Source organism: Phycodurus eques, chromosome 20 (genome assembly GCF_024500275.1).
Source record: "Phycodurus eques isolate BA_2022a chromosome 20, UOR_Pequ_1.1, whole genome shotgun sequence".
Classification (NCBI taxonomy): domain Eukaryota; kingdom Metazoa; phylum Chordata; class Actinopteri; order Syngnathiformes; family Syngnathidae; genus Phycodurus; species Phycodurus eques.
In genome coordinates this window covers 9975312-9998982 of record NC_084544.1, presented here as the reverse complement: position 1 = coordinate 9998982, position 23671 = coordinate 9975312, and the positions used below count along the sequence as shown (strand labels likewise).

At 42.9% G+C, this 23671-nt stretch overlaps 2 protein-coding genes across 2 annotated transcripts in view; both read left to right on the top strand.

The window, feature by feature from the left end:
* The first annotated feature begins 509 nt into the window (after positions 1 to 509).
* col1a2 (collagen, type I, alpha 2) lies at positions 510 to 17050 on the top strand. The gene is made up of 49 exons (XM_061664341.1): positions 510 to 772; positions 3360 to 3421; positions 3741 to 3824; positions 4220 to 4270; positions 4418 to 4462; positions 4564 to 4617; positions 4698 to 4751; positions 4847 to 4900; positions 5018 to 5071; positions 5534 to 5587; positions 5723 to 5767; positions 5932 to 6030; positions 6151 to 6204; positions 6406 to 6504; positions 6790 to 6834; positions 6944 to 7042; positions 7158 to 7211; positions 7299 to 7406; positions 7488 to 7541; positions 7616 to 7714; positions 7893 to 7946; positions 8028 to 8126; positions 8254 to 8307; positions 8415 to 8468; positions 8584 to 8637; positions 9154 to 9207; positions 9302 to 9346; positions 9459 to 9557; positions 9702 to 9809; positions 9921 to 9974; positions 10083 to 10136; positions 10511 to 10564; positions 10687 to 10740; positions 10871 to 10978; positions 11151 to 11204; positions 12425 to 12478; positions 12558 to 12719; positions 12798 to 12905; positions 13177 to 13284; positions 13397 to 13450; positions 13545 to 13652; positions 13766 to 13819; positions 13994 to 14101; positions 14229 to 14282; positions 14551 to 14658; positions 14760 to 15003; positions 15083 to 15267; positions 15362 to 15604; positions 15740 to 17050. Exons 1-49 carry the CDS (start codon positions 703 to 705, stop codon positions 15884 to 15886), a joined length of 4074 nt encoding a protein of 1357 aa, XP_061520325.1. The 5' UTR covers positions 510 to 702; the 3' UTR covers positions 15887 to 17050.
* A 2268-nt stretch (positions 17051 to 19318) lies between these two features.
* casd1 (CAS1 domain containing 1) overlaps positions 19319 to 23671 on the top strand; it is a 13731-nt gene continuing 9378 nt past the window's right edge. Inside the window, 7 exon segments of the mRNA XM_061665054.1 lie at positions 19319 to 19515; positions 21222 to 21318; positions 21428 to 21548; positions 22304 to 22348; positions 22434 to 22496; positions 22580 to 22624; positions 22708 to 22831. Of these exon segments, the coding sequence (XP_061521038.1) occupies positions 19383 to 19515; positions 21222 to 21318; positions 21428 to 21548; positions 22304 to 22348; positions 22434 to 22496; positions 22580 to 22624; positions 22708 to 22831 (628 nt within the window). The 5' untranslated portion in view covers positions 19319 to 19382.

Below are 23671 nucleotides of genomic sequence, written 5' to 3'. Positions count from 1 at the left end.
CGTATGTGGCATAATGATACAAAATATACTATAACCCAAAATCGAGATAAGACTGCAATACTGCAGGGGGGGTGGGGGGGTGGGTGGACTGGTTGGAGCATTGAAGAAGTTAAATTCCGATTCACAAGTGAATAAAACGTACTGAAACGCCACACAGGACTTGTTTTCTAAATCCAAACGCGACTTATTTCGCCATTGCGCACACTGGGTGCTTTTTGCACGCGCAAAATTGACCGTCCGATCTCCCCGCGCCGCGCAAAGGAGGGAGAAACGTGGGCCTTCCTCTCCCTTTTAAACGTCCACGCTGTCCACGTCCTCAAAAAGAATGGATCTAATTAAATCCATGCACTCGTCATCACGGGCTGAATTTTTTTTTTTTTTTTTTTTTTCGCCAAACGGGCTTCGGTGGCGGCGGAGAGGAGGCTGGGAGATGCAGGACCACATGACTGCGCGAGGGAGAGAGGGATGGGAGTCAGATTGGGTTTCTCGTCTCTCATTGGCCGGTGGGCTGACTTTTGACACGCAGACCCGGGACCCTCCTGCCGTATAAATAGGCCTGATAGAACTTTATTATTCTAGCATCACGGCTGCAGGCTTCTGCTCAGTTTGGAGTTACTCGCGTCACCTCAATTGTATGCCTGCTTGAAGGTGGTTTAAAAAGAGGGGCACAGCAGCACAAGGAGTCTGCATGTCTGTATAGACATGCTCAGCTTTGTGGATACCCGGATTCTGTTGCTGCTTGCAGTAACTTCATACCTAGCAACATGTCAATGTAAGTTTTACCATATCTGCTCTTTTCTCTCATGGATATTTCCACCCACGCTGCTTGAGGATTTTTTTTTTTTTTTTTTTTTTTTTGGCTTTTGGTTTGGAACTTACATCATCGTGAAGAGATCACTGCTGCTTTAAATACTCAACGGAATGAGTTCATGTGTTGCAGAGGAATCTTATTTTTTTCCCCAAGGACACAATAGTTATCATAGGAGTAGTTTGCACTCCTGAAAAAAAACAAAAACGTTTGGCTTTTGAGTGAGACGTAGAAAATAGTCGTGAAAGCTTTTAGTCGAATTAGATTTATTTAAAATCTGTTTCTTCTAAAGTTAAGGGAAGAAAGAATTTGGGGCGTTGTACTTAATGTTCCATCCAGACATCAATGGATGAAGATTTAGTGAAGATAAATGACAAAAGCGCCCCATGGTGGCCATGAGTGTGAACTGCACATGAACCTAGTTTGATGAAGACTAACTTGAGACCAGTTGACGAAAAGTAGAAATTAGTATTAGTAAGACTAGTATCACATGATATTGTTATTTTTAATGATCATGCAATTAAACTATTTTACATGTGACTATTATTCAATTTAAACTCCAAATTAACTTGTGTATTATTTAATTACAACTGTATTTCCTGAATAATATGCATGATTTGTGCTTTTAAACGGAAAGTGTCAACATTTAAGTACCTTAAATGGATGAGATGAACTTTCTCTCATCACTTTTTGTTCCTGTCTGCGCCACCTTGTGGTCAACATGGGGCACGACGCTTTAGAGTTCACGGGGAGGTTCCAACAAAGCAGAAAGAGCCAAGCGGTACCAGCTGGTCCACATTCCAAGATGCTTCTGGTGTCCCATTTGTGCTAACTGCACATTGTGGAACTGGGAGATGTGACGAAAGCAGTGATTAGATAATCCAAATGAATAGTTGAACAACTTTGGAAAATGTATTTAGTCTGGCTGTGATACAAACGTTTCCAGGTCGAACATACATCAAATATGTCATGTATTTATCAATTTCACTTACACCTTCCAAATTACAATGGCTGTCGTTTTTATCTTGCTTGCGATGACTGATTATTCTTTTCCTTAAGGTCCTTAGTCTTTGCCTGTCCGGGCTTGTTAGCCTTGACATGCTTAACACCAGCCTGCAACGCTTTGATTGACATTGCTGTTGAAAGACATTTAAAGCGGACTATGAACAATGTCTGCTTTAACTACAAGCACGTGCCTAGCAAATAAACCTCCATGAAAGAAACACATTTGTTCATTCTTATGACGCGCATACCGAACACTGTGAAAAGATGTAGAGATATGATTTGAGGGTAGCAATGACAGTTTCTTTGGCAAGTGTTTTGTTTTGCTCTTATGTTGCTTATGTTCTAACGGAGTGTTCCCTTTTCTCTCCCCCCACCCTCCTCCTCTCCCTCTGCCTCCTCTTCACCTGTCATCTGCCCAACGCTGCAGTCTCGGTTAGTACACGCACGCATGCAAACATGAACACCACATGACGATAACATAGTTTTACCTTGTCTTTTTTGCCTTCCCAAAAACACGTACTGTACATATCCCAGCAAAAGACGCCTCTTGTAAGGTCCTGTGCGATTTGAGCAATCTCAGCCACGGCTCAGCATTTGCAAATTTGTGCCCCCCGGACAAAGTTATTCTCCCTTCCTGTCCTCGGATAGGTAGGGGTCCGACTGGCTAAAGACCGTGTGACTGAAAGCTTAAACCACTCGGCACACTCAGGGGCCTGCATGGCACAAAGGATCCTTTCTGGGGGCTGCAGCGAGGGGCAGCGGCCTTCCTCTGCCTCCTCATCACTTCAACCAATGAAGACATTTAGGGAACATATCTGAGTCTCACATATTTCGATAAGTCACACCAACAAGAGCATTTTTCATTCAAATCTACAGGCCGTTCCTGGGGTTTCTGCATTCAAACAAGTCAACTCACAATTGCGGTTGCCCAAAATCGAATTTGTTTACAGCGTCAGCAGCAGCACACACATTTGACTGTCTGCTATATGTCTCATGATCATATCAAAGCACTTTTATGTGGACTATCATGCTCTCACCTCTAAGAGTTTGCTCAGTGTGCTATTGCTCAGATACACCTGTGCATTGCTGTGCTTTACCCGAATGAGACTTATTGTGTATATATACCCAAATGCCTCACCCTCACGCTTTTGCAGGCCAAGCAGAGAGGATGAAACGTAGTGAAAGATGGAACTTACATGTATGTATCTTCTTTTCCATCTAGGGAAGAGAGAAGGTGAGCACATAATGTCGTCGTTATGTGTGGTTTAAGACCTTACATACAGCATGGCACTTCAGAGCATAGAGAGTTTTAGCACAGAAAAACTCAAAGGGCAACCTTGGTTTTGTCCCTGTCACTGAAAATGTGTCCTAACCTGCTTGTCCTGCGTCTGTAAGGACAAGTTTGTTGACATGCACATTTGATTACTGTAGTGTACCTTGCTCTGCATCACGTGCTTTATTCGTGTCTATTTAGTGTAACTTAAGAGTGGAAAGGGCAGCCGCTTTGAAGCAGTTATTCTGCGAGACATCTGGTCTGTGTTTTAAGCTGACTCGCTTATTTTCCTGCCGCAGGGCCCCCGAGGAGACAAAGGACCTCGAGGTGACAGGGTAAGCTGCAACCTTTCTAACATTGCTTCCAGTCTTAATTGTTGTGCTTCTTATGACAGATGTTTGACTTGGACTTTTTCAACATCGCTTATTAGGCCACATCCCATTTTGCATGGCCCCATGTCAACGTAGTAGCTATGCTATTGTTTTCTAATGCTTTTACTTAATTCAACTAATAACAATTGCATTATTTACTCCATTATACACTCATCAGTACAGCTATGAAGTATGTTATAATATGTTGAATGTAAACAGTAAGAATAAGACCGAAAAGAAGCTTTGCCGCTCCCTTCATGTCCGCATTTTGTCTGTTGTTTAGGGTCCCCAGGGACCTGATGGAAAAGATGGCAAACCCGGACTCCCCGGCCCCGCTGGGCCCCCTGGACCCCCTGGACTCGGAGGAGTAAGTTCCCTTTGATATTTGTTCAAAGTTATTCTCTGAAGAGAAGTAAATGACACCATGTTAACTTTGGTGCACAGTCTCCTCACATGTAATGATGCATAGAGTGAACACTGCACCCAAATAGCATATTGATGTTATCCATATTGGTCACAGTCAGAGGTCAGCTGTGTGTCACAGTGTCAGTACAATAATTGTTGTACTGTATTTCTTTGGTCTGATCACATCACTTGCCCATAATTGCGGCCTACTGCAAAAGCCTTTTGCTCTCGCAGGCACAATTTTAAAAGTCTGATTGTCATTATTGTGCTACAGCAGCTTATTTGCATAGGTGATGTCGTGACTTCAGGAACATTTGAATTTTTGTGACTAATTGACTCTATTTTTGTCTTTTGCAGAACTTTGCTGCTCAGTATGCTAAGGCTCCCGATCCCCCTCCAGGTGCCATGGTGAGGGCCCGTGCCTTGTCACACACTAATGCACCAAAGCCGCATTTCAGGAAAACTCCATTGGACTAAACCTGCGTGACTTTTGTTTCACTTCCACCACATGACATGAATTTTTAATACCTCATCTGATGGTGTTTTTCTCCTTAGGGTATGATGGGCAACAGAGGCCCTCCCGGACCCCCTGGACCCTCTGTAAGTTATTATTTGGACTCAGATCGCAATCTGGTGTTGCACCTGAACCGCTGCCATGATCAGGCCTGAAGGCTGACATTTCTTCTTATTTGTCCTAACAGGGACCTCAGGGACACACCGGACACCCTGGTGAGCCTGGCGAGCCTGGACAGACTGTAAGATCATCCTTTAAAAGACTCTCAAAATTCAAAATGTGAGGAGAACTCGTCATAAACGCGCTGGTTTTCTGTCAAAGGGTCCCGTTGGTCCTCGTGGCCCCCCTGGACCTCCTGGCAAATCTGGAGAGGACGTAAGTAAACAGTATTGTCACTCGTGTCACCACAGATGATAAGAGCTTTTTATTTTTCCTCTTGTGATTAAATTGAGCCACTTTTCCGCTTTCAGGGTAACAATGGCAGACCTGGCAAGCCCGGAGATAGAGGTGTCCCCGGCGTTCAGGTCAGGGAAAAACACCAAAGCACCTGGCCAGACCAAAATATTTTATATAATATATCAATATATTCATTGAACAATTCCAATATGTCTGGATAACATTGTGTTTGTTTTGAACTACAGGGCGCTCGTGGATTCCCCGGAACCCCTGGACTTCCCGGAATGAAGGGACACAGAGTAAGTATCACACTTGACTTGAAGCAATCTGGACTGAAGGGGGGGTCACAAGAAAACAAAATTGCACAAAAGGGTTTTTTTTTTTTTTTTTTATGGCTCAAATCTGCGACTTCTTCTCTATTGAAGAGATTAACTTGAGCTGTTCCTTAAAAAGAAATAACAATAAACATTTTTAGAAGGAACAATATTTGCTCTAATGTATTTGAAGCTAATTGCTAATTGTATGATTTTTTTTTAACAATATTTATTACTACTTAACTAAAGATAGAAATTAAACTAAACCTGATACATTTAAATTTAAAATGACAAGTTTAACCTGAGAACATAAAAAAAAACAAAAAAAACACAATTCACTACCCTCACTATGTTTGCCTTCTAATAGCGCTTCGCCATCATGCCACCATTTCATTCATCTGTCATGTGATATATCGTCATATATCGTAACCCTTTTCTTTGTTTCAGGGTTACAATGGCTTGGATGGACGCAAGGGAGAGTCCGGTGCCGCTGGAATCAAGGTAAGAAAGCGGTCAACAGATAATAAATAGGATGAAGATTCTTCTTTTTTCCATATTGCAGATGAATAAGCACATGTAGCAATACAGTGAGATACCTTGCTCACTCTCATCCACCTTTTCCTACTGCTAATGTAGGGTGAGGCTGGCGCACACGGAGCTGCTGGAAGACCAGGACTTGTTGTAAGTGTTGCATCCAGCTCAACATTGTGATGAAATACTTTTAACCTTCAGATAAAACTGGGCCCATGCCATTTTTCATTGGTCGTGATGTTTTGACTTGTTCTACTCAATTAGCGGCTCATTATTCCGTGAATGAACGGATCTCTGTACTTTCCTACATTTAGGGACCTCGTGGTCTGGCTGGTGAGAGAGGTCGTGCCGGCTCTGCTGGCCCTGTTGGTGCTCGTGGTGCTGATGGCAACACTGGACCCGCTGGTGCTGCTGTAAGTACCTTCTTGGGAATCAAACTGTTTGCCGCACTCATCTTTCCTGGATTATGGTGCGCATAATACTTTATATTCGGGGCGATATATTTTGACTGTGTCTGCTGTCGCTTTCCACAGGGTCCCGTTGGTGCTGCTGGTGCCCCAGGTTTCCCCGGTGGCCCCGGACCCAAGGTAGGCCTCGTGTTGCATCCTCCTCTGTACTCTTCCTTTAGCACTATTACCTTTCCATCTTCTGCTCTGTTACCGATTGGACTCTCTGTGTAATTGTTCATGCTGATCATTCAAAATTCTTACATTTCAAGTTTTATGCCTTACAAAGGCACAGATAAGATAGGCTCTGCGCATTGATCGTATGTTTTCGGCCATTGACAGGGAGAGGTTGGACCTATTGGTGCAACTGGTCCCTCTGGACCTCAGGGAGCTAGAGGAGAGCCCGGTCCCAATGGTGCCGTTGGCCCCGTTGGTCCTGTTGTAAGTACACCTGCTTTTGCTCACCTTTCATTTATCTTTTTTTTTTATATATAATATTGGTAACTAAAAAAAGTCACTTAGAAATAACTGAGAATGTTCAATTGTGTTTTCACTCATTATGGCACCATGTTTAAGTGATTCTAATTGTAAATTATAAACGATGTTTTTGATCTAATTGCATGAGGTTATTTAATGTAACGCCGGATTTGACAAATTCATAATTATTCTGTTACTCATACATGTCTTTCTGTTGATTACATATTGGTTATTTATGCTTTTTCTTAGGGTAACCCTGGTGTCAATGGCCTGAATGGAGCCAAGGGAGCCACTGTAAGTGTTCAAATACTATATATTAACATAATCATACATTTCTAGCAGGATTATTACCCCACAAAGTTGCTCAGTGAGACTCAAGTGTCAGTTATGACTGTCCTTTTAGGGCGCCTCTGGTGTTGCTGGAGCTCCTGGATTCCCCGGACCCAGAGGAGGACCTGGACCTCAGGGACCTCAGGGTGCCGGTGGTCCCAGAGGCCTGGCTGTAAGTTAAATGCACACAAAAACATGCCATCGTATCTACACGAGAGCAAAGAGTTGCACAGGTTCCAGCATATCAATTGTATGCAGGTGTTTTATTTTTCTTGCGTCTGTTTTAGGGAGATCCCGGTGTTCAGGGTGTGAAGGGAGATGCTGGTGCCAAGGGTGAGCCTGTAAGTTTGAAAGCCATCCGACTCGTCTTTTCCTTTAACGTTGATGTGTGGTTAATTGTGTTGTCCTCCATTTGCTGCCTTCTGCAGGGTAGCGCTGGCCCTCAGGGAGCCCCCGGACCTCAGGGTGAGGAGGGCAAACGTGGACCTACTGGCGAGATCGGTGCCTCCGGCCCCGTTGGTAGCCGTGGAGCTAGAGTGAGTCACTGGTGGTGTTTGGCGTATCAGACGCCATCTTGTTTTGCGGATCACCTGACAGTCCTTGTGCGCCTCCTCTAGGGTTCTCCCGGTAGCCGTGGAATGCCCGGTATTGAAGGAAGAGTCGGCCCGATTGTAAGTAAAGCTTCACACGTGCGTTTGAGACTATTTTTCTTCTCGGTTTTCACCTCATGGTTCATCTGCTGTAGGGCATGCCTGGTGCTCGCGGAGCCACTGGCTCTGCCGGAGCTCGTGGAGCCCCTGGAGATGCTGGCCGTGGTGGTGAGCCTGGTCCTGGTGGTCTCAGGGTGTGTATTTTATCTAATTCCTTTATTAGCATGATAGGCCAACACTCCAAAATTAGCTGTGGCATAGAGACATTGTGGTATATTGCCACTTTTATTATTTAATAAACAAAACCCTAATTAAACCCAGATGTAAAACCATAAATCAACACATTCAACAAGAACAACATTTTCTTCACAGGGTATCCCCGGAAGCCCTGGAAGCTCTGGACCCCCAGGAAAGGAGGGACCTTCTGTAAGTAACTTTTACACAAAACGTACAGATAAAAAGCTTCCGTGCTCTGGTCATGCTCATCGTTATCATTTCGTCCTCAAGGGTCCTGCTGGACAAGACGGCCGCACCGGACCTCCCGGCCCAACTGGACCTAGAGGCCAGCCTGGAAACATTGGATTCCCTGGACCCAAGGGAGCCGCTGTAAGTAGAAAAACAAGATGACTACGGACAGGCCTAAAAGGAGGATATGAACAAGTATATCGATCTTAAATGCACAGAAAATGTATGAGCCATGCCATCTTAACTTGTTGAATTGAATATCTTCTAGGGTGAGCTTGGCAAACCCGGAGATAAGGGAGGTACTGGAGCCACTGGACTGAGAGTAAGTCATATGAGATCGTTATTCTGCAACTTACAACAACTTCAATCTTGATTTGCTATGTACCGTGTACTCTGTTGTTGTAATCGTCTAAATGTCACTGTGTGTAGGGACCTCCTGGCCCTGATGGTAACAATGGAGCCACTGGCCCCATGGGAGTTTCTGTAAGTATCTTTGTGCCATTTGACAATTTAAAGCCATCATTTATGCATTATGATATCATGTTACTGTAACTTTCCTGTGGGATTTTTAACAGTGCTTTGCTCTTTCCTGTTACAGGGCGGTCCTGGTGAGAAGGGAGAGCATGGACCTTCTGGATCTCCTGGTTTCCAGGTCTGCATCCGCAAGTTTTCTACCAATAGTTCAGGACAGTGTTCCCCAACCTTTACTGAGCCAAGACACATATTTTTACATTGGAAGCAATTCTAATGGCATACCAGCAAAAAAAAAATATCACAAAAAGTGGATTCGCAGGTTGGTTGTGTACCTTCTGCCATCAAATGGAAGAGCATCTAATTGTGCTGCCGGTCACTGTACGTCACTGGCATAGATAGATGATCAAAGATAACTTACTTGTAGTTAAATAATTTTTGGACCAATGAAGTGAAATTGGATAAATACCCGCAGCACACCTGTCGATTTCTCACAGCACCCTGGTTAAGGATCACTGGTTTAGGTGCATCATTTCTACACAACACATTACCTTCTGTTTTGGATTCAAAGTTAGGGGAGGTTTGATGCTTATATCATGTCGTGACTCTAACAAACAGTCATACATTTATTAATTACAACCAATTCACTCTACATATATTGTGAATGTGATACTCAGTGTTTTGATAACCTTTTCAGGGTCTGCCTGGTCCCGCTGGTGCTGGTGGAGAGGCTGGCAAGCCTGGAGACAGAGTAAGTATCTATCAGAACCACACGTAGAGTGGCAATATTATATGCACAGTTCAAACAAACAAAGCTTACACAACGCATGATGTGTCCCTAACAGGGTATCCCAGGAGACCAAGGAGTCGCTGGACCTGTTGGTGCCAAGGTATATACTTTATTTTACAGACTACACTTGGCTGATGATAGTTTGTTATTTGTGAAGCCTTACACACATTATTGCTAGACGTTCCACTGATAGCCTCTGTGTTCTACTCCAGGGCGAGCGTGGTAACCCCGGTGTTGCTGGATCTTCTGGACCTCAGGGACCAATTGGAGGCCGTGGACCTACTGGAGCTCCTGGTGCTGATGGTGGAAAGGTAAAATGTTTGCTGTGGAGAGCCGGATGGCCAAGTGTGTATGTGACCCTCAATGCAAAAATAAATAACCTTGAAAAGGAAATAGTCTGTGTCATTTGCCCTTCACAGCAAAAATTAACCCTAGTTTTTTCGATCCAATTCCAGGGAGAGCCTGGCGTTGCTGGAGTTACTGGTGCTCCTGGACACCAAGGAGCTTCTGGCATGCCCGGAGAGCGTGGAGGTGCTGGTCCCGCTGGAGTCAAGGGAGAGAAGGTATGCATCAAAAATCATGACAAGTTAACAAGTTACTCTTCTATTCACGTGTATCATCCATAGAATTTTCAGTAGAAGGTCTGACTCAAACTGTCACTCGTTTTCACATAGGGAGAGGTTGGACACAAAGGACCCGACGGCAATGGTGGAAGAGATGGTGGCCGTGTAAGTGCAGCTCTGATCCTCAAGCTCTTAACACTCAAATCATAGACATCGTTGACAATTTTCAAGTCGGATACATCCTCTTAACCATCTTCTCTTGTTGACTTCTAGGGTCTCCCTGGACCCAGTGGACCCCCTGGACCCACAGGAGCCAATGGCGACAAGGCAAGTATATGACCAAGCTGTCAGAATGTCTTAGATGTACAGTATAGCCACCTCACATCATCTTTAATATTCAACACCACTTGATGAGGATTTTCCATTTCAACTACAAGTAAGGGTAAATATCAGTCTTTAGTGATCTAGTGCAGCATATGTACACATGAACGAAGTGGAAATAACATATCAAGATAGATTTTGGTGACGTTGGCATCAATGAGAAGCCAAGAAGTAGCATTCTTATCAATTTACTGTGTGGTCAAATCATTAGAAGAGACCAAACAAAATATTTATTGTCAATGTCACTGTATATTATTTCACATGCATATGTATATGATACAGAGTGAAATTCCTACTTACATAGCAGTTGTCCTTTGCAGGGTGAGAGCGGTTCCTTCGGACCTGGTGGACCTCCCGGAGTCCGTGGCGCACCTGTAAGTTTTGATCAATATCAATCCCCGTATTTATGTTCATCGCAAATCATCTATGTAGAAAATCTAGTGTCATTCGGTATACATTATTTTTCTGAGTGCGGGTGTCTTTCTTTCCAACACAGGGCGAGCGTGGAGAGGTTGGACCCGCTGGAGCCCCTGGATTCGCTGGACCGCCTGTAAGCTAACATCCTCTCACCTTCATACACACCCTGTCTGGGCAACAATATTATTTGTGAATAAACACTGACTATATACAGTACATAATCCGACACAATAGCCCAATCCTGTTGTTGCTCCACCCTACAGGGCGCTAACGGACAGGTCGGAGTAAGAGGAGAGCGTGGACCTGCTGGAGGAAAGGGAGATGTTGGCCCCGCTGGCTCTGCTGGCCCCGCTGGACAATCTGGACCCTCTGTGAGTATACCATGCATTCTGGACCAATGCATGTTGTCATTTAAGGTCACAGCTCCAAATTCACTAGTTTGTCAGAGATTTTCATGATAGTGCATAAGAAATGACTGCTTTGATTCATAATCATTGGTTGACACTAGTCTGGAATTCAATCTGACCATTTACCTTCTTTCAGGGTCCTTCTGGCCCTGCTGGACCTAGTGGTGCCCGTGGAGACAATGGCCCTCAGGTGAGTATTAAAAAACAACAACATCATTTATTCATCAGCACACTTATTACATTCACAAGTTTGTAAATAGGTTGGTCAGTAAGTAAATGTTGTTCATATCACACATGTCACAGAAGACTCACAAAGTGCTTCAAATAGTTATAGAATCCTGAATCGTGACATTTTACAGTTCATAGAAAAAAAAAAATAAACCAAATCAAATAAAAAATAACCTTGTATTACTCGAATGCCTGCCTTAACAAATGTTTTAACTGATTTTTTTTAAAATGTCACAGAAGAGGTAGCTCCTAGCTCAAAAGGAAGTGCATTCTATCATCTGAGGACAATGAACTGTAAGGCCCTGTTACCTTTAGTTTTGAATTTGATATGAGGGTCATTAGAAAAAAAAGCACAGTCCGTAGACCACAGTGACCTAAAACTGTACTTCCCATCCTTTCTTGCGCCAAGGCACCCAGGTACATTGGACAAATCCCATGGCACTCCACCAAACAAAAATATCACAAATAGTATGAATACTGAAAGTAATGATGATCTTGTCTGAGTTTAGTCACAAACGGACTTACTCAATGTGAATTCTGGATCAGTTCAATTGAACACACAGCTGATAGACCCCTAGTAAACCACGACTTATTCTGTTGTATGAATAGTAACAGGATTATACACGTTAATTGTACCTTCTGCCCCCTAGTGGAATAGCATTTCATTTTTCCGCCTTTCAATATACGTTGCTGGTATAGATAGATGAACAAGGATATATTTGTAATTGACAAATAATAATTTTACGAGTTAAGTGAAACTGGATATTTTTCAGCTGCACACCTGATGGTATCTCACAGAACACTAGTGTGCCAGCCACGGCACCCAAGTCGGGCATCAGTGACCTAACAGGGTAAAATGTGTATACGTATGTACATATGTAAGAGACACGTTATCAAGAGAAGTTAATGGGAATTTTCTAAGGAACATCATGACAACAAATTTGTGCATGGGATGCTCTGTTGTTCCAGTTGGATAATCCCTGGCCTTCCAAACAAAATGGCCAAGGAGGAGTAATTTCCAACATGGTCCTACATCTCTTTCATCAGTTCTCATTTTATGCACTACACAAGTCAAATTTGTGGACTTTAAAGCAGTCAGATTTGTCAACATGGGATCTTTTTTTTTCCCCAAAAAATACTACTGCCCCTATACCTGTAAATGTGAGCCTTTTTGCATCATAGGGTCTGACTGGTTTCCCTGGAGCTCCTGGCAGAGTTGGCCCTGGTGGACCTGCTGTAAGTATATTTTCTCTTAGATCATTGAGAAGCAGAAAAAAAGAATATACGCACATTTCATATATTCTCCTCCTCCCAGGGTATTGTCGGACCCCCTGGACCTGCTGGTCCCTCTGGTAAAGATGGTCCCCGTGGTCTCCGTGGAGACTCTGGTCCCACTGGCCCCGCTGGAGAGCAGGGTATGGTTGGAGTTCCTGGCCCCGCTGGAGAGAAGGGACCTTCCGGAGAGTCTGGACCTTCTGTAAGTTGAAGTACCCTAGCCAGAAGCCCCGTTAATAGTCATCATTCATTCATTTCATGATCCTGTGCTTGGGTTTAGGGTGCTCCTGGTGCTCCTGGAGTTTCTGGACCTCTTGGTCTTCAAGGATTTGTTGGTCTTCCCGGAGCTAGAGGCGATCGTGGTAGTCCTGGTGGTCCTGGTGCTGTCGTAAGTATTGACGTTTTCTGATGTTTGACAAACCTTTCTTTGCAGCACATCTCACGACCACATGGAAGGTGTTTCTGTATTTCATTTCAAGAACATACATCTTCAAATACTAAAGCAATGTACTTTACATTATTATATAATGTCACTTGAAGAAAAAGGCTTAATGTGTGAATCCAACCAACACCCTTTCTGGTTTCGTTATATCATTTGATAAATTAACAATTTTCCCCCCATTATTCATCGTGTATTTGTTAATTTTGACACATCCTAGGGAGAACCTGGTAGACTTGGACCTGCTGGTTCCGCTGGTGCCCGTGGCCCTGCTGGCAACATTGGCATGCCCGGTATGACCGGACCTCAGGGAGAGGCTGGACGTGAGGTACTGTTATATATTACACCCTCTTATGCTCACATGGCAAAAACAGACACTAGTGATTAAGTCATGGAAAATGGTCTTGGGTTTTAAACGTTACCTGTTACAATATTTACAGGGTAACTCTGGTAACGATGGTCCTCCTGGGCGTCCTGGTGCTGCTGGAATCAAGGTATCCTCCACTCCTATGCCTAAAGAGACAATGTACTGAAAATACAAAGTATATCCTTTTCTGACCATCACTTGCCCGCTCCTGCTGTGATCAGGGAGACCGTGGCGACCCCGGACCCGCTGGTGCCCTTGGACTTGCTGGTGCTCCCGGACCTGCTGGACCCAGTGGCTCTGTTGGAAGACCTGGAAACCGTGGAGATTCTGTATGTTTCCACAACTCGGCTTGCATATTAAAAACAGCACTCAGCTTTTATCATTCACAACATTCACAGTATTTGTGGCAAAGTTTTATATATGTCTTTCCATGTATCCATAGGGCCACTCAGGACCTGCTGGACCTGCTGGATCCGCTGGAGCTAGAGGTGCCGCTGTAAGTAGAGCTATCATCTAGTCATAACACTGCAGTAGGGATTCCAATAAATGAGAATTAAACTGATGTCATAATACTTACTGTAGAAGCATGTTCATAAAATATCATTTAGTGCTATGGGTACAGTTATGTTGAAATCACACGGTGCCATGTATATATTTGTATATATTCTAGGGACCCGCTGGAGTCCGTGGCGAGAAGGGAGGTGCTGGAGACAGAGGAGACAGAGGAATGAAGGGTCTTCGTGGACATCCTGGTCTCCAAGGAATACCAGGACCTTCTGTGAGTGAAACATACCACCATAAAAGAGCATTCACAGCCAGATGATCAATTATTTATGATATCGCCATTACATTTGCATACAGATATACTATACTGCAATGTCTTTTAAATGCATCTCTCCCTTCAGGGTCTTCCCGGTGACACCGGAGCTGCTGGTTCTCATGGACCCTCCGGACCTAGAGTAAGTGAAATGATGATTAGTAATTTCCTCTTACATCCGTGTCCATTGTAACCATTGGTTGTGGGCAGGTACGTGATAGAAATGAGACTGCAATATGATAGGATGCACCCAGGATTGATGTACTGTACTTATGAATAAGCCCATGCATACTGATTTTTTTTTTAATGACTTAAATATAACACAAAGTAATATGTAGTTACTGTATATGGGATAGTGTGACATTGTATTGTAAATCTGTATCTGACAAACATGCTTCCTCCCTTTTCAGGGTCCCGCCGGACCCCACGGACCCCCTGGTAAGGATGGTCGAGCTGGTGCCCATGGTACTATTGGTGCTGCTGGTGCTCGTGGAGCCCCTGGACACATCGGACCTGTTGTAAGTACATCTCGTCTTACCAGCGAACTTTTCCAATCACACATGAGTGCTGTTACACAATGCAGATGCCAATGCCAAAAGCCATCTTTTATCACCATTAGGGTCCCGCCGGACCTCCCGGTCTTCCTGGACCTCCCGGCCCTTCTGGTGGTGGCTATGAAATGGCTTTATACGAAGAGTACAGAGCTGACCAGCCCTCCATGAGAGCTAAGGATTACGAGGTTGATGCCACTATCAAGTCCCTCAACACCCAGATTGAGAACCTGCTCACCCCTGAGGGATCCAGGAAGAACCCTGCCCGCACTTGCCGTGACATCAAGCTTGGCCACCCCGAATGGACCAGCGGTAAGTGAAGATCTTCAAGAAATCAAAGCCTACATTAAATCATGCAGTGAAACTGATTGCCAATCTTCCTACCCTGTAGGATTCTACTGGATCGACCCCAACCAGGGTTGCATCAATGACGCCATCAAGGTCTTCTGCGACTTCACCACCCGCGAGACTTGCATCCATGCCCAACCCGAGAGCATTGCCAAGAAGAACTGGTTCAGAAGCACAGAGAACAAGAAGCACGTCTGGTTCGGAGAGACCATCAATGGCGGAACTGAGGTGAGCTGCTACAGAGAGACGAAACGCAACACCACATCTTCAGTCCGTCTGTAGAACCTCCGAACAAACGTGCACTGTGTTGCGTCTTTTGCAGTTCACTTACAACGAGGAGACGATCAGCTCTCAGAGCATGGCCACCCAGCTGGCCTTCATGCGCCTGCTGTCCAACCAGGCTAGCCAGAACATCACCTACCACTGCAAGAACAGCGTTGCCTACATGGATGCTGAGAGCGGCAGCCTGAAGAAGGCTGTGGTGCTTGGCGGCTCCAACGATGTGGAGCTGAGGGCTGAGGGCAACAGCCGTTTCACCTTCTCTGTGGTGGAGGACGGTTGCACTGTGAGTAGCTCTTTCTTTCCATCATCATAATCCATAGCGACTACTAGTCATTGCAGGTTTCGGCTACAATCTGAGCCTTTTGTCTTGTGTAGCCCCATTCTGAAATTGGTTCTTTTTCCCCATCTACCCCCGCAGAGACACACTGGTGAGTGGAGCAAGACAGTGATTGAGTACAGAACAAATAAACCATCTCGCCTTCCCATCCTCGACATTGCACCTATGGACATTGGTGGAGCTGATCAGGAGTTTGGTTTGGACATTGGCCCAGTCTGTTTCAAATAAATAGACTCATGATAAATTAACACCCCCAAAAGAGAGAAAGAATGAAAAAACGAAATCTCTGCCCTTCTTTCTGTGTTTTTTTTTTTAAATGCCGATTTCTCACTGCGCAACCACTTGCTTAAGATGGGCAACTATCGGAGAGGAATGAACAGACTGAACGGAGCGATTGTGCAATGCAAATTAATACAGCAACCCAAAGGAACGCGGGAAAAGACCTTGTTGTGGGACATCATGTCATCCTTTTGTAAAAAATAAAAGAAGTGTAATAAAAACGCTGAAAGTAAGCATCACTTTGTGGTCTTTGTATATCTTCCAAAGAGGAGGTTTAAAACCACAATTTCCATGAAAATAAGGTTTAAACTACCTCATGCATGTACTTAAATAGGCAAAACCCCGGGTCCACAACAGAGATGTTTGGGCTTGTAACGCTTCAAGCGTTGTCTCGTATCAGAAGGTTCTCAGTAACTTGAAGGGGAGATCAATGGTGCTAATATGCAGCTGTGGACAAAACCACTTTTTCCTGTATTATTTTGTATTGATCTTTAAGGAGTCTTGCAATAGTCCTCTGATACGCTCCCACATTAAGCAGGTGGAATACTCCTTAAACCTGATGTCTAGTATGTGTTTCATGTTCTTTGTTTGTCTTGAAATTTTAGTTTGTTTTGGGTTTATGTTCAGGCTTTTTACCCTTCAAATCCCACATCCAGAATTCATACTGACATCCCATTCGCATCCGATTCTGAATGGATTTTAGGCGGCCCATCTCTCTCTCTCTTTCTCTCTCTCGCTCTCTCAAGAATGACATCACAAAGTCTATTGTACCTATTTTGTATATGTGAGATGTTTAAATAAATTGTGAAAAGTTCTGAAATAAAGCATGTCCAATGTTCCAAAACACACTACTCATTGACTTAAGTGCTTTCATGTTGACACGAAATTCAGTGTCACTTATGTTTTGTCAGTAGTTTGGCTGATGATTACAGAATCGTCATTGACTTCAACATCATTCTTCTTCACGGAAACACAGTTATGGCGTTTTCTTTACCCCATTGTTGCTTCTCATCAGTGCCTATACAATTTATTGTCCAGTCAAAACCTGTTCACCCTGTTCATGCCAATGTGTGATTACTAACACGTCTTTTGTTGTAGATATACATCCTCTCATGTTGCTTTTTCCTTGCATATTACAGCTTTGGTTTTCAAATAAATTGCTATGATTTTGGATCATCGCATACATTGCAACGATACGTGAATGTGATTAACTTTAATGAGACCAATAATAACTACTTCTCAGACCTTCAGAAATGAGCGTAGCTAAAAATGAAATAATGCAGTAACATTTGTCAAATTGTCAGCTGCTATACTGCTTAGACCTCCAGAGAGCAGTGTATCCCCTCTTTCCGTTGTGTACTGAACATGCAGACAATCATAACGTTAAACAACACAATTCAAAGTTGCTGATCTATGATTATAGTAGCATATGCACTAATATTAGCATATATGAACTAGGTACCGGGTAAACTATATTTGAATGTGTTGTCTCTCAGCATACTCATTGCATATTGTATGCATAATTGCATTTTATACAAATAGCTGTATCCTTACATAGTTATGTGTGTTAGCACTATTGATTGTTGTTTGTTTGTTGCTGTCAACGTGGTGGGGGTTGGAGTATGTATGTTTGCTGCATGCGCCACATACATGGATCCTCACACTAATGGAGTGTAATCTGGCGGCTTGGTGCTGAAGTGCTTCTTTTCACAAAGGAAAATACAATCCGTGATATCTCTGTGGACGCTCGCATTGCGCTTCGTAGTTCATAGTCGCCTTTGTAGATTCCGTCCATAGCCATATAAGATGCGAGACAAAGCGGCACCCATTTTTAGGAGTTTGAGAGCAGAGACATTAGCTTTATTTTTCACGAGTTTAAAGCCTCATTTTATATACTTGGCAATCTTTGTACACATTCACTGACACGGAGGTTTATATTTGGACTGGAGTCCCATTTTCACAAAAGTTATTGATAATTTCACTGATGATAATATTTTTGGCATTCATAGCAAAGGCAATCCTTTTTAACAGGGAAAATGGTGGTGGCCCATTGAAATACACTTCTTCTTATAACAGTAAAGACAAAAGTGCACAATGGTAAAGACATAAACACGTTCATATTATGCACATTAAGCAATAGAAGAAAAATCCTATATATCCCAAAATTTAATTAGCATCTTCAGAAAACGTTGCAAATCATCAAACGTAACTTTGAACACCTAACAGTAAAGATATTCTTAAAATAAGATATTCTGGCATTAAATGTATGAAAAATATTCCAACACAATATATATATATATATTTTCTTAGAGTCAATTATGGCCTTTTGATAGAAAACAACTGCCAATAATTCAAATACCTATGTCAGTAAAAATAATTGATTTTCAAAAGGAAATTCAGTGGGCCATGTCTTAACCGTTACCGATCAAATAATATGAAAATGACCCAAATACGTCAAGAAGGTTATTCAACGCGTGGAGGAGAGTCTTGCCAAGCTTTTCTGTGAATTTGTGTTTCTAAACCACTGTAATGACCAATAGATCCCTGTAGATGAAAGCGTTGTTGCGTCTCTTTTGATTTGAGATCAGCACAGCTTTTGAGTAGAAGATAAAAAGAAGGGGGTGAATCTCGGCTTGTCACGTCAATTAGGAGGGAGAGAAATGCCAACACGTTGGAAGTGGGTCAAGTTTAGGCATACCATATATATATATATATATATATATATGTGTGTATGGTATAAACAGAGTATGTGTCGTGGTAGGTAGGAGAAAGTGTGTATCGCTATCATGAGAAAAGATGACGCAGTCCATGGAGTGAATGAGGAACGCCATGTAAAAAAGACGCCAATGACGTTCAACTCGAGTTGCAGTGAGTCAGCGTCGCTCATGGCAGCTTTCTTAGTTGTTTAGCTGTAAATCTTAAAAAATATATATTGCAGTCAAAAGACCCTCTTCAGTCTTACTTTTGTGGTTTTATAGTTTGACGTGTCACAAAAGCAAAAAAATATTAGCATCTAAGTCACTGTTCTGTTTGACTTGTTTCTTTTCACAAAAAGTTCCTTTCTCCCTTTGGATCAGAAACAGGTGTTTTTCTGCTGCTACTAAAGAATGGAAAAAGCTAGAAAAAAAAGAACAGAACAGAGTCGACTCTTTGTTTGGGGTGGGACTGGTGTACAGCTGTCACAATAGAATATTTATTTGAATCGATTCTATCGATTATTCCATCAATTAATTGTCTAAAAATGTATTTTGCATTAGAGTTTATTGTGGAACTTTTTTTATTTATTTAAAAAAAATATATATATCCCCCCCCCCCCCCCCGTCATAAATTGATTATGATTGAGTTACTACTGGTTTGAATTTTTCTTTCCTCAACTTCGGGAGGGGGGGAGGCAATCCGCGTCCGTGGAGAATTCACAGCTGCTTGTTGTCATGGAGGAGCGAAGATGGCGTTTCTGGCCTATAGCCTGGGCAAGCGAGAAATAAACCAATATTTCACCATTAGGAACGCCAAGTTGATATCCCTCGCGCTCGTCGTTGTACTGGTCACATCCCACACGGCTTCGCGCTATTTCGGAGGTAAGCGGACGACCCGTCGCTTGGGAACGGGAACACATGCTAATGCTAACTTAACCCTCGACTGTGGCTGTGTGCGTTTTTCGTTCCGTTACGCTCGCGTTAGTTTGAAGGAGTTTTAAAAGAAGCAAATTGACGCCGAGCAGATTGGCGACAAGGCCGGCCGGCTAACGTAACTGTGCTAACGACAGCTTGGCGAGCCGCCGCCGCGTTGAGGTAGCGGTGTTTACATGCTCTTTGGCAGCACGCTTGACTGAAATCAAAATGTCCAGCTCAAGGTCCATGTTCTTATAATACTCTTTTGTTCTCACTGGATAGACAATTCAGCGCACTAGTAGAGCCACTAGGTCTTCCTAGAAACGCTTACTTTACTATTGTATCACATTTCGACACTAGTGGAACGACTAGTAATCGAGATAGAAAAAGATAGAAAAACTACGTTATCGTAAGGCAAACATGCGCACCACAAGTACTGCTAGTGAACCAGTACAGCTATTTACATTTTCCACTAGTAGTGTGTCAACTATTGCAGTTTTTCCTGACTAGTAACATGTATTTGTATGCCAAAGTTGTCCTTGACGTGTTTTACGTGTGCAAATATGTAATAGGACATGTTACACAACACACAAATGTTCTTCTAGTCGCGTGTAATGGCATACTAGTAGAGCACTAGTTGCATATGGAAAGTCGTTTAAGCGTTTAGTCGATGTCCTAAATCCATAATGTAAGTGCTTTGTTCTCACTAGTAAGACAATTAAGCACCTTAGTAAAATGAATAGGCTTGGTGTAGGCTAACCTACAATTCCATTGTAACATGCTGCCAATTTTTTTGTCTTGAGTTTGTTGTCACATTTCTGTCAGGCCAATTACATATTACTCATGCACTCACTGTAGTTGTCTCGCCACGCTGCACTATTTGCATATCTGTTGTTGAGCAATACCGGCCACTCATGCCAGAGTAGCATCTGCCCCACTTGCACACTGATTGAGGAGTATCTGTAACATTTGCACAATCAACATTGTCCCAGATTATCGCACTACTAGTCACTTTAAACTGCATACACTCCTTGAAGTCCCGGCGCCCTTTGCACAATGGTCATTGCACCGGACTATTGCAATATTAGTCATTCAAACTGCTCTAAGTGCTAGAGGACTCTGCATCTTTTTCCACAATTGTCCCAAAAAATAAAATTGTCCATAAGCACACTGCGCCTCGTGTTTCCTGGACATGCACAATGTGACGTCTTGTTTTGTGTGCATGCGTGTCCCTACACGGACACATTCCATTCACATAAGAAGTCAAATTTTTATTTTATTTTTTGTAATGTGAACGACTACATAAAAAGATGGGATTTAACAAAATATCCAAATTGAGCATCATGCGCTGCAGTGTGAACGTTGCCTATGTCACAAGTAAAACGAGAAAATGTCATAACCTAGTGTCCATCAGTAACAAAATAAGACAAAAGTGTCATCATTGTCCATCATCACAGAAGCCTAGCGAATCCAATGATGTCACTGTTGACCATCAGCAACAAATGAGTGACAGTCTCATGACATAGTAATCCTTTATTCTGGGCAATGCTCCGTAGATGGTGATAGTTCTGAATGGGCTTTTCAGTCAGTGATGGAAATGATCGTTAGAGAAAGCAGAGTGTTCTTTTGTGCTTGGTATTTACTAGTAGCTTCTCTGTACTTTGCCCCCCAAGGCGGTGATTCATGTGACTGGCTTCTGTCCAGCGGACGTTACTTAGGGGAGAATGTTTGGCAGCCTTATGGCTGCATGATGCACAATTACAAAAACATGTGAGTCGCACAAATTGTGCTGTTATGTTTGCATGCAAAGCAAATATCCAAGAGTAGCTCTATAGCTGCGTACTGCGCATGGCTGACAATGGTTTTCTTTGTGCGACAGTGAAGCCAAAACCTGCCTTTCTAAAAAGCGAGTGGCCTTTGTCGGAGATTCCCGAATCCGGCAGCTGTTTTACTCCTTCATCAAAGTTATAGAGCCTGGCCGAAGAGAAGATGGGAAGAAGGTATGCTTGAGCAACATCATCTGAACACAATTTAAGCTTTTATCACGGTGACAGTTTGAGCACATTCACTTGACATTATATGTTATGGAAAACAAGCCTTGAAATTAGAACAAGGTGGAAGTTAACTATTGTCACAGAATAGTCTGTGTTGCACTTCACAGGTCCACCGTACAGATTTACCAAAACAAATATGTACTTGGGGAGCTGTCAAACTAATTTTTGTCGCAGGCCAGATTGTACTTATGATTTCCTTCAGAAGTCCGTTAGGACTATGAAAGCATTCAAAGGTTCGCCTCATCTTCATATTATAAATATTCAACAAATTGATAGATAGCTAGTTTTGAAATCAAAAGTGAAAAATAATCATTCCTCCGCCTATGCGGATTTGGGTCGTGGTGGCAGCAGCTTAGCAGGGAAGTCCAGACTTCTCTCTTCCCAGCCTCTTCATCCAGTTGTTCCAGTGCGAACCCGAAGTAGTCCCAGGCCAGTCCAGGGTGTGTGACTCTCGCTCCCTTGCACTGCTTCTATGGATTTGAAAGTTTTCTTATATGAATTTTAGAGGTGCAAAACCACTTGAGGAAACTGTAACAAAATATTTGAATCAGTTTTGAGTCAATAGCCCGATGACTCACTCCACCAAAGCTTTTGTAATCGTGGAATTCAAGTCCATGTATGAATTGTATATCAGATTTCAGCTGAAAAGTCACACAAAGTTCCAAACAAGAATCCCTTTGTGTTTCCATGTCTGACGGAAGCATGCGGACATTACTTTTGAAGAAAAGAGCTCTTCTCTTTATGTGGTGAGCTATTTTTGTACAATGCTTTTACATCAGCTGTGCCGTCATTTGACAAGAAGTGATAACATCTGCATTTCTTTGTGTTTAGGAATTCCTGTGGTATCCAGAGGCTAATAACTCAATGAAGGAACGTTTGGTATCATGGACACACGTAAGTGAGGATGTTCTACCGTTGTGGGAAGTCAGTCGGCCACAGCATTTTGTAATGTTTGCGATGTGTTTGTTGCTTTGCAGGAAGGCTCAGCAAGGCCCGATGTTGTCATCCTCGGTGCTGCAACGGTATGTTCTTGAAAGCAGAGCATTTCAAAACAAGGCAGCACTCGAGTCCGTCTTTATCCTCTCTGTGTCTCCACTTACCACAGTGGTCGATTAAACTGCACGGTGGCAGCAGTGAGACTTTACAGCAGTACAAAGTCAATGTGACCGCCATGGCCGCGCACCTGGAGAGGCTGGCCCAGTATGGAGAGGTCTACTGGGTCCTTCAAGGTCAGCTTCTAATACAACACAAGCCCTAAAATACTACCGCTGGCTTGTACCTTCGCCACAGTGATGAATTTCCCATCGCCATGTGACTGCCGCAGTCATAGCAAATGACATCTATTGCTAATGTAATACTACTCGCTGAGTACTTACTGGCCACAAAATAAAGTAAACCTGCACAATCTAATGAGATCCAATACAATGTATCAGGGCTTAATTTACAAAGATAATTCTCAAGTTTGATTGACATTGTTAGAGAAGTATCCATTTAACCGTTTATTATTGTGGTTGTAGTTTATAACTGGAATATATCTTAAAGGTTTGTTGCCAACCCCCCCAGCATCAGATATGACATGCCAGAAACGGCCACTACCTGTGTGGTTTTCATATTTTTGTATTTCAGCCGAGTGAAAATCTAATCAGGTGTGAAATGTGATCATTTATTTCAATGAACTTCGTACATATATGAGGTACTCCCACCTCGGGTAAAAGTTTGGAAATGCAGCAGCAGAAGGCGTTGGTGCTTCAATTTTGCGACAATGTTGAGAAGTCAGAAACACAAAATGTCCACACTTGGGTCAGAACATTCTGTAACTAAGATACGTGTTGAAAATTTGTTCTGATACATGTTCAGAGTTATGGTTGAACTGATACACTGTTATACAAGGTGGTCTTCTGTTTACTATGGCAGCAGTAACCCAAATTTTTTGGAATGTGCTATAGTCTTCCCATAAACCTTTGTAAATGCAAAAGTTAAGTCATAATAACAGTAAATATTTGTATGAAAAATACTGCTAGAGCATAAATATAACACAATCAAATGCAATGTAACCTATAAGTGTCAAA

Coding starts and splice junctions, on each gene's coding strand:
- col1a2 (XM_061664341.1), top strand. CDS start 703: ATGCTCAGCTTTGTGGATACCCGGATTCTGTTGCTGCTTGCAGTAACT. Junction 8,127..8,253: donor CTGGACCCAAGGGAGCCGCT/GTAAGTAGAAAA, acceptor AATATCTTCTAG/GGTGAGCTTGGCAAACCCGG. Junction 10,979..11,150: donor CTGGACAATCTGGACCCTCT/GTGAGTATACCA, acceptor ACCTTCTTTCAG/GGTCCTTCTGGCCCTGCTGG.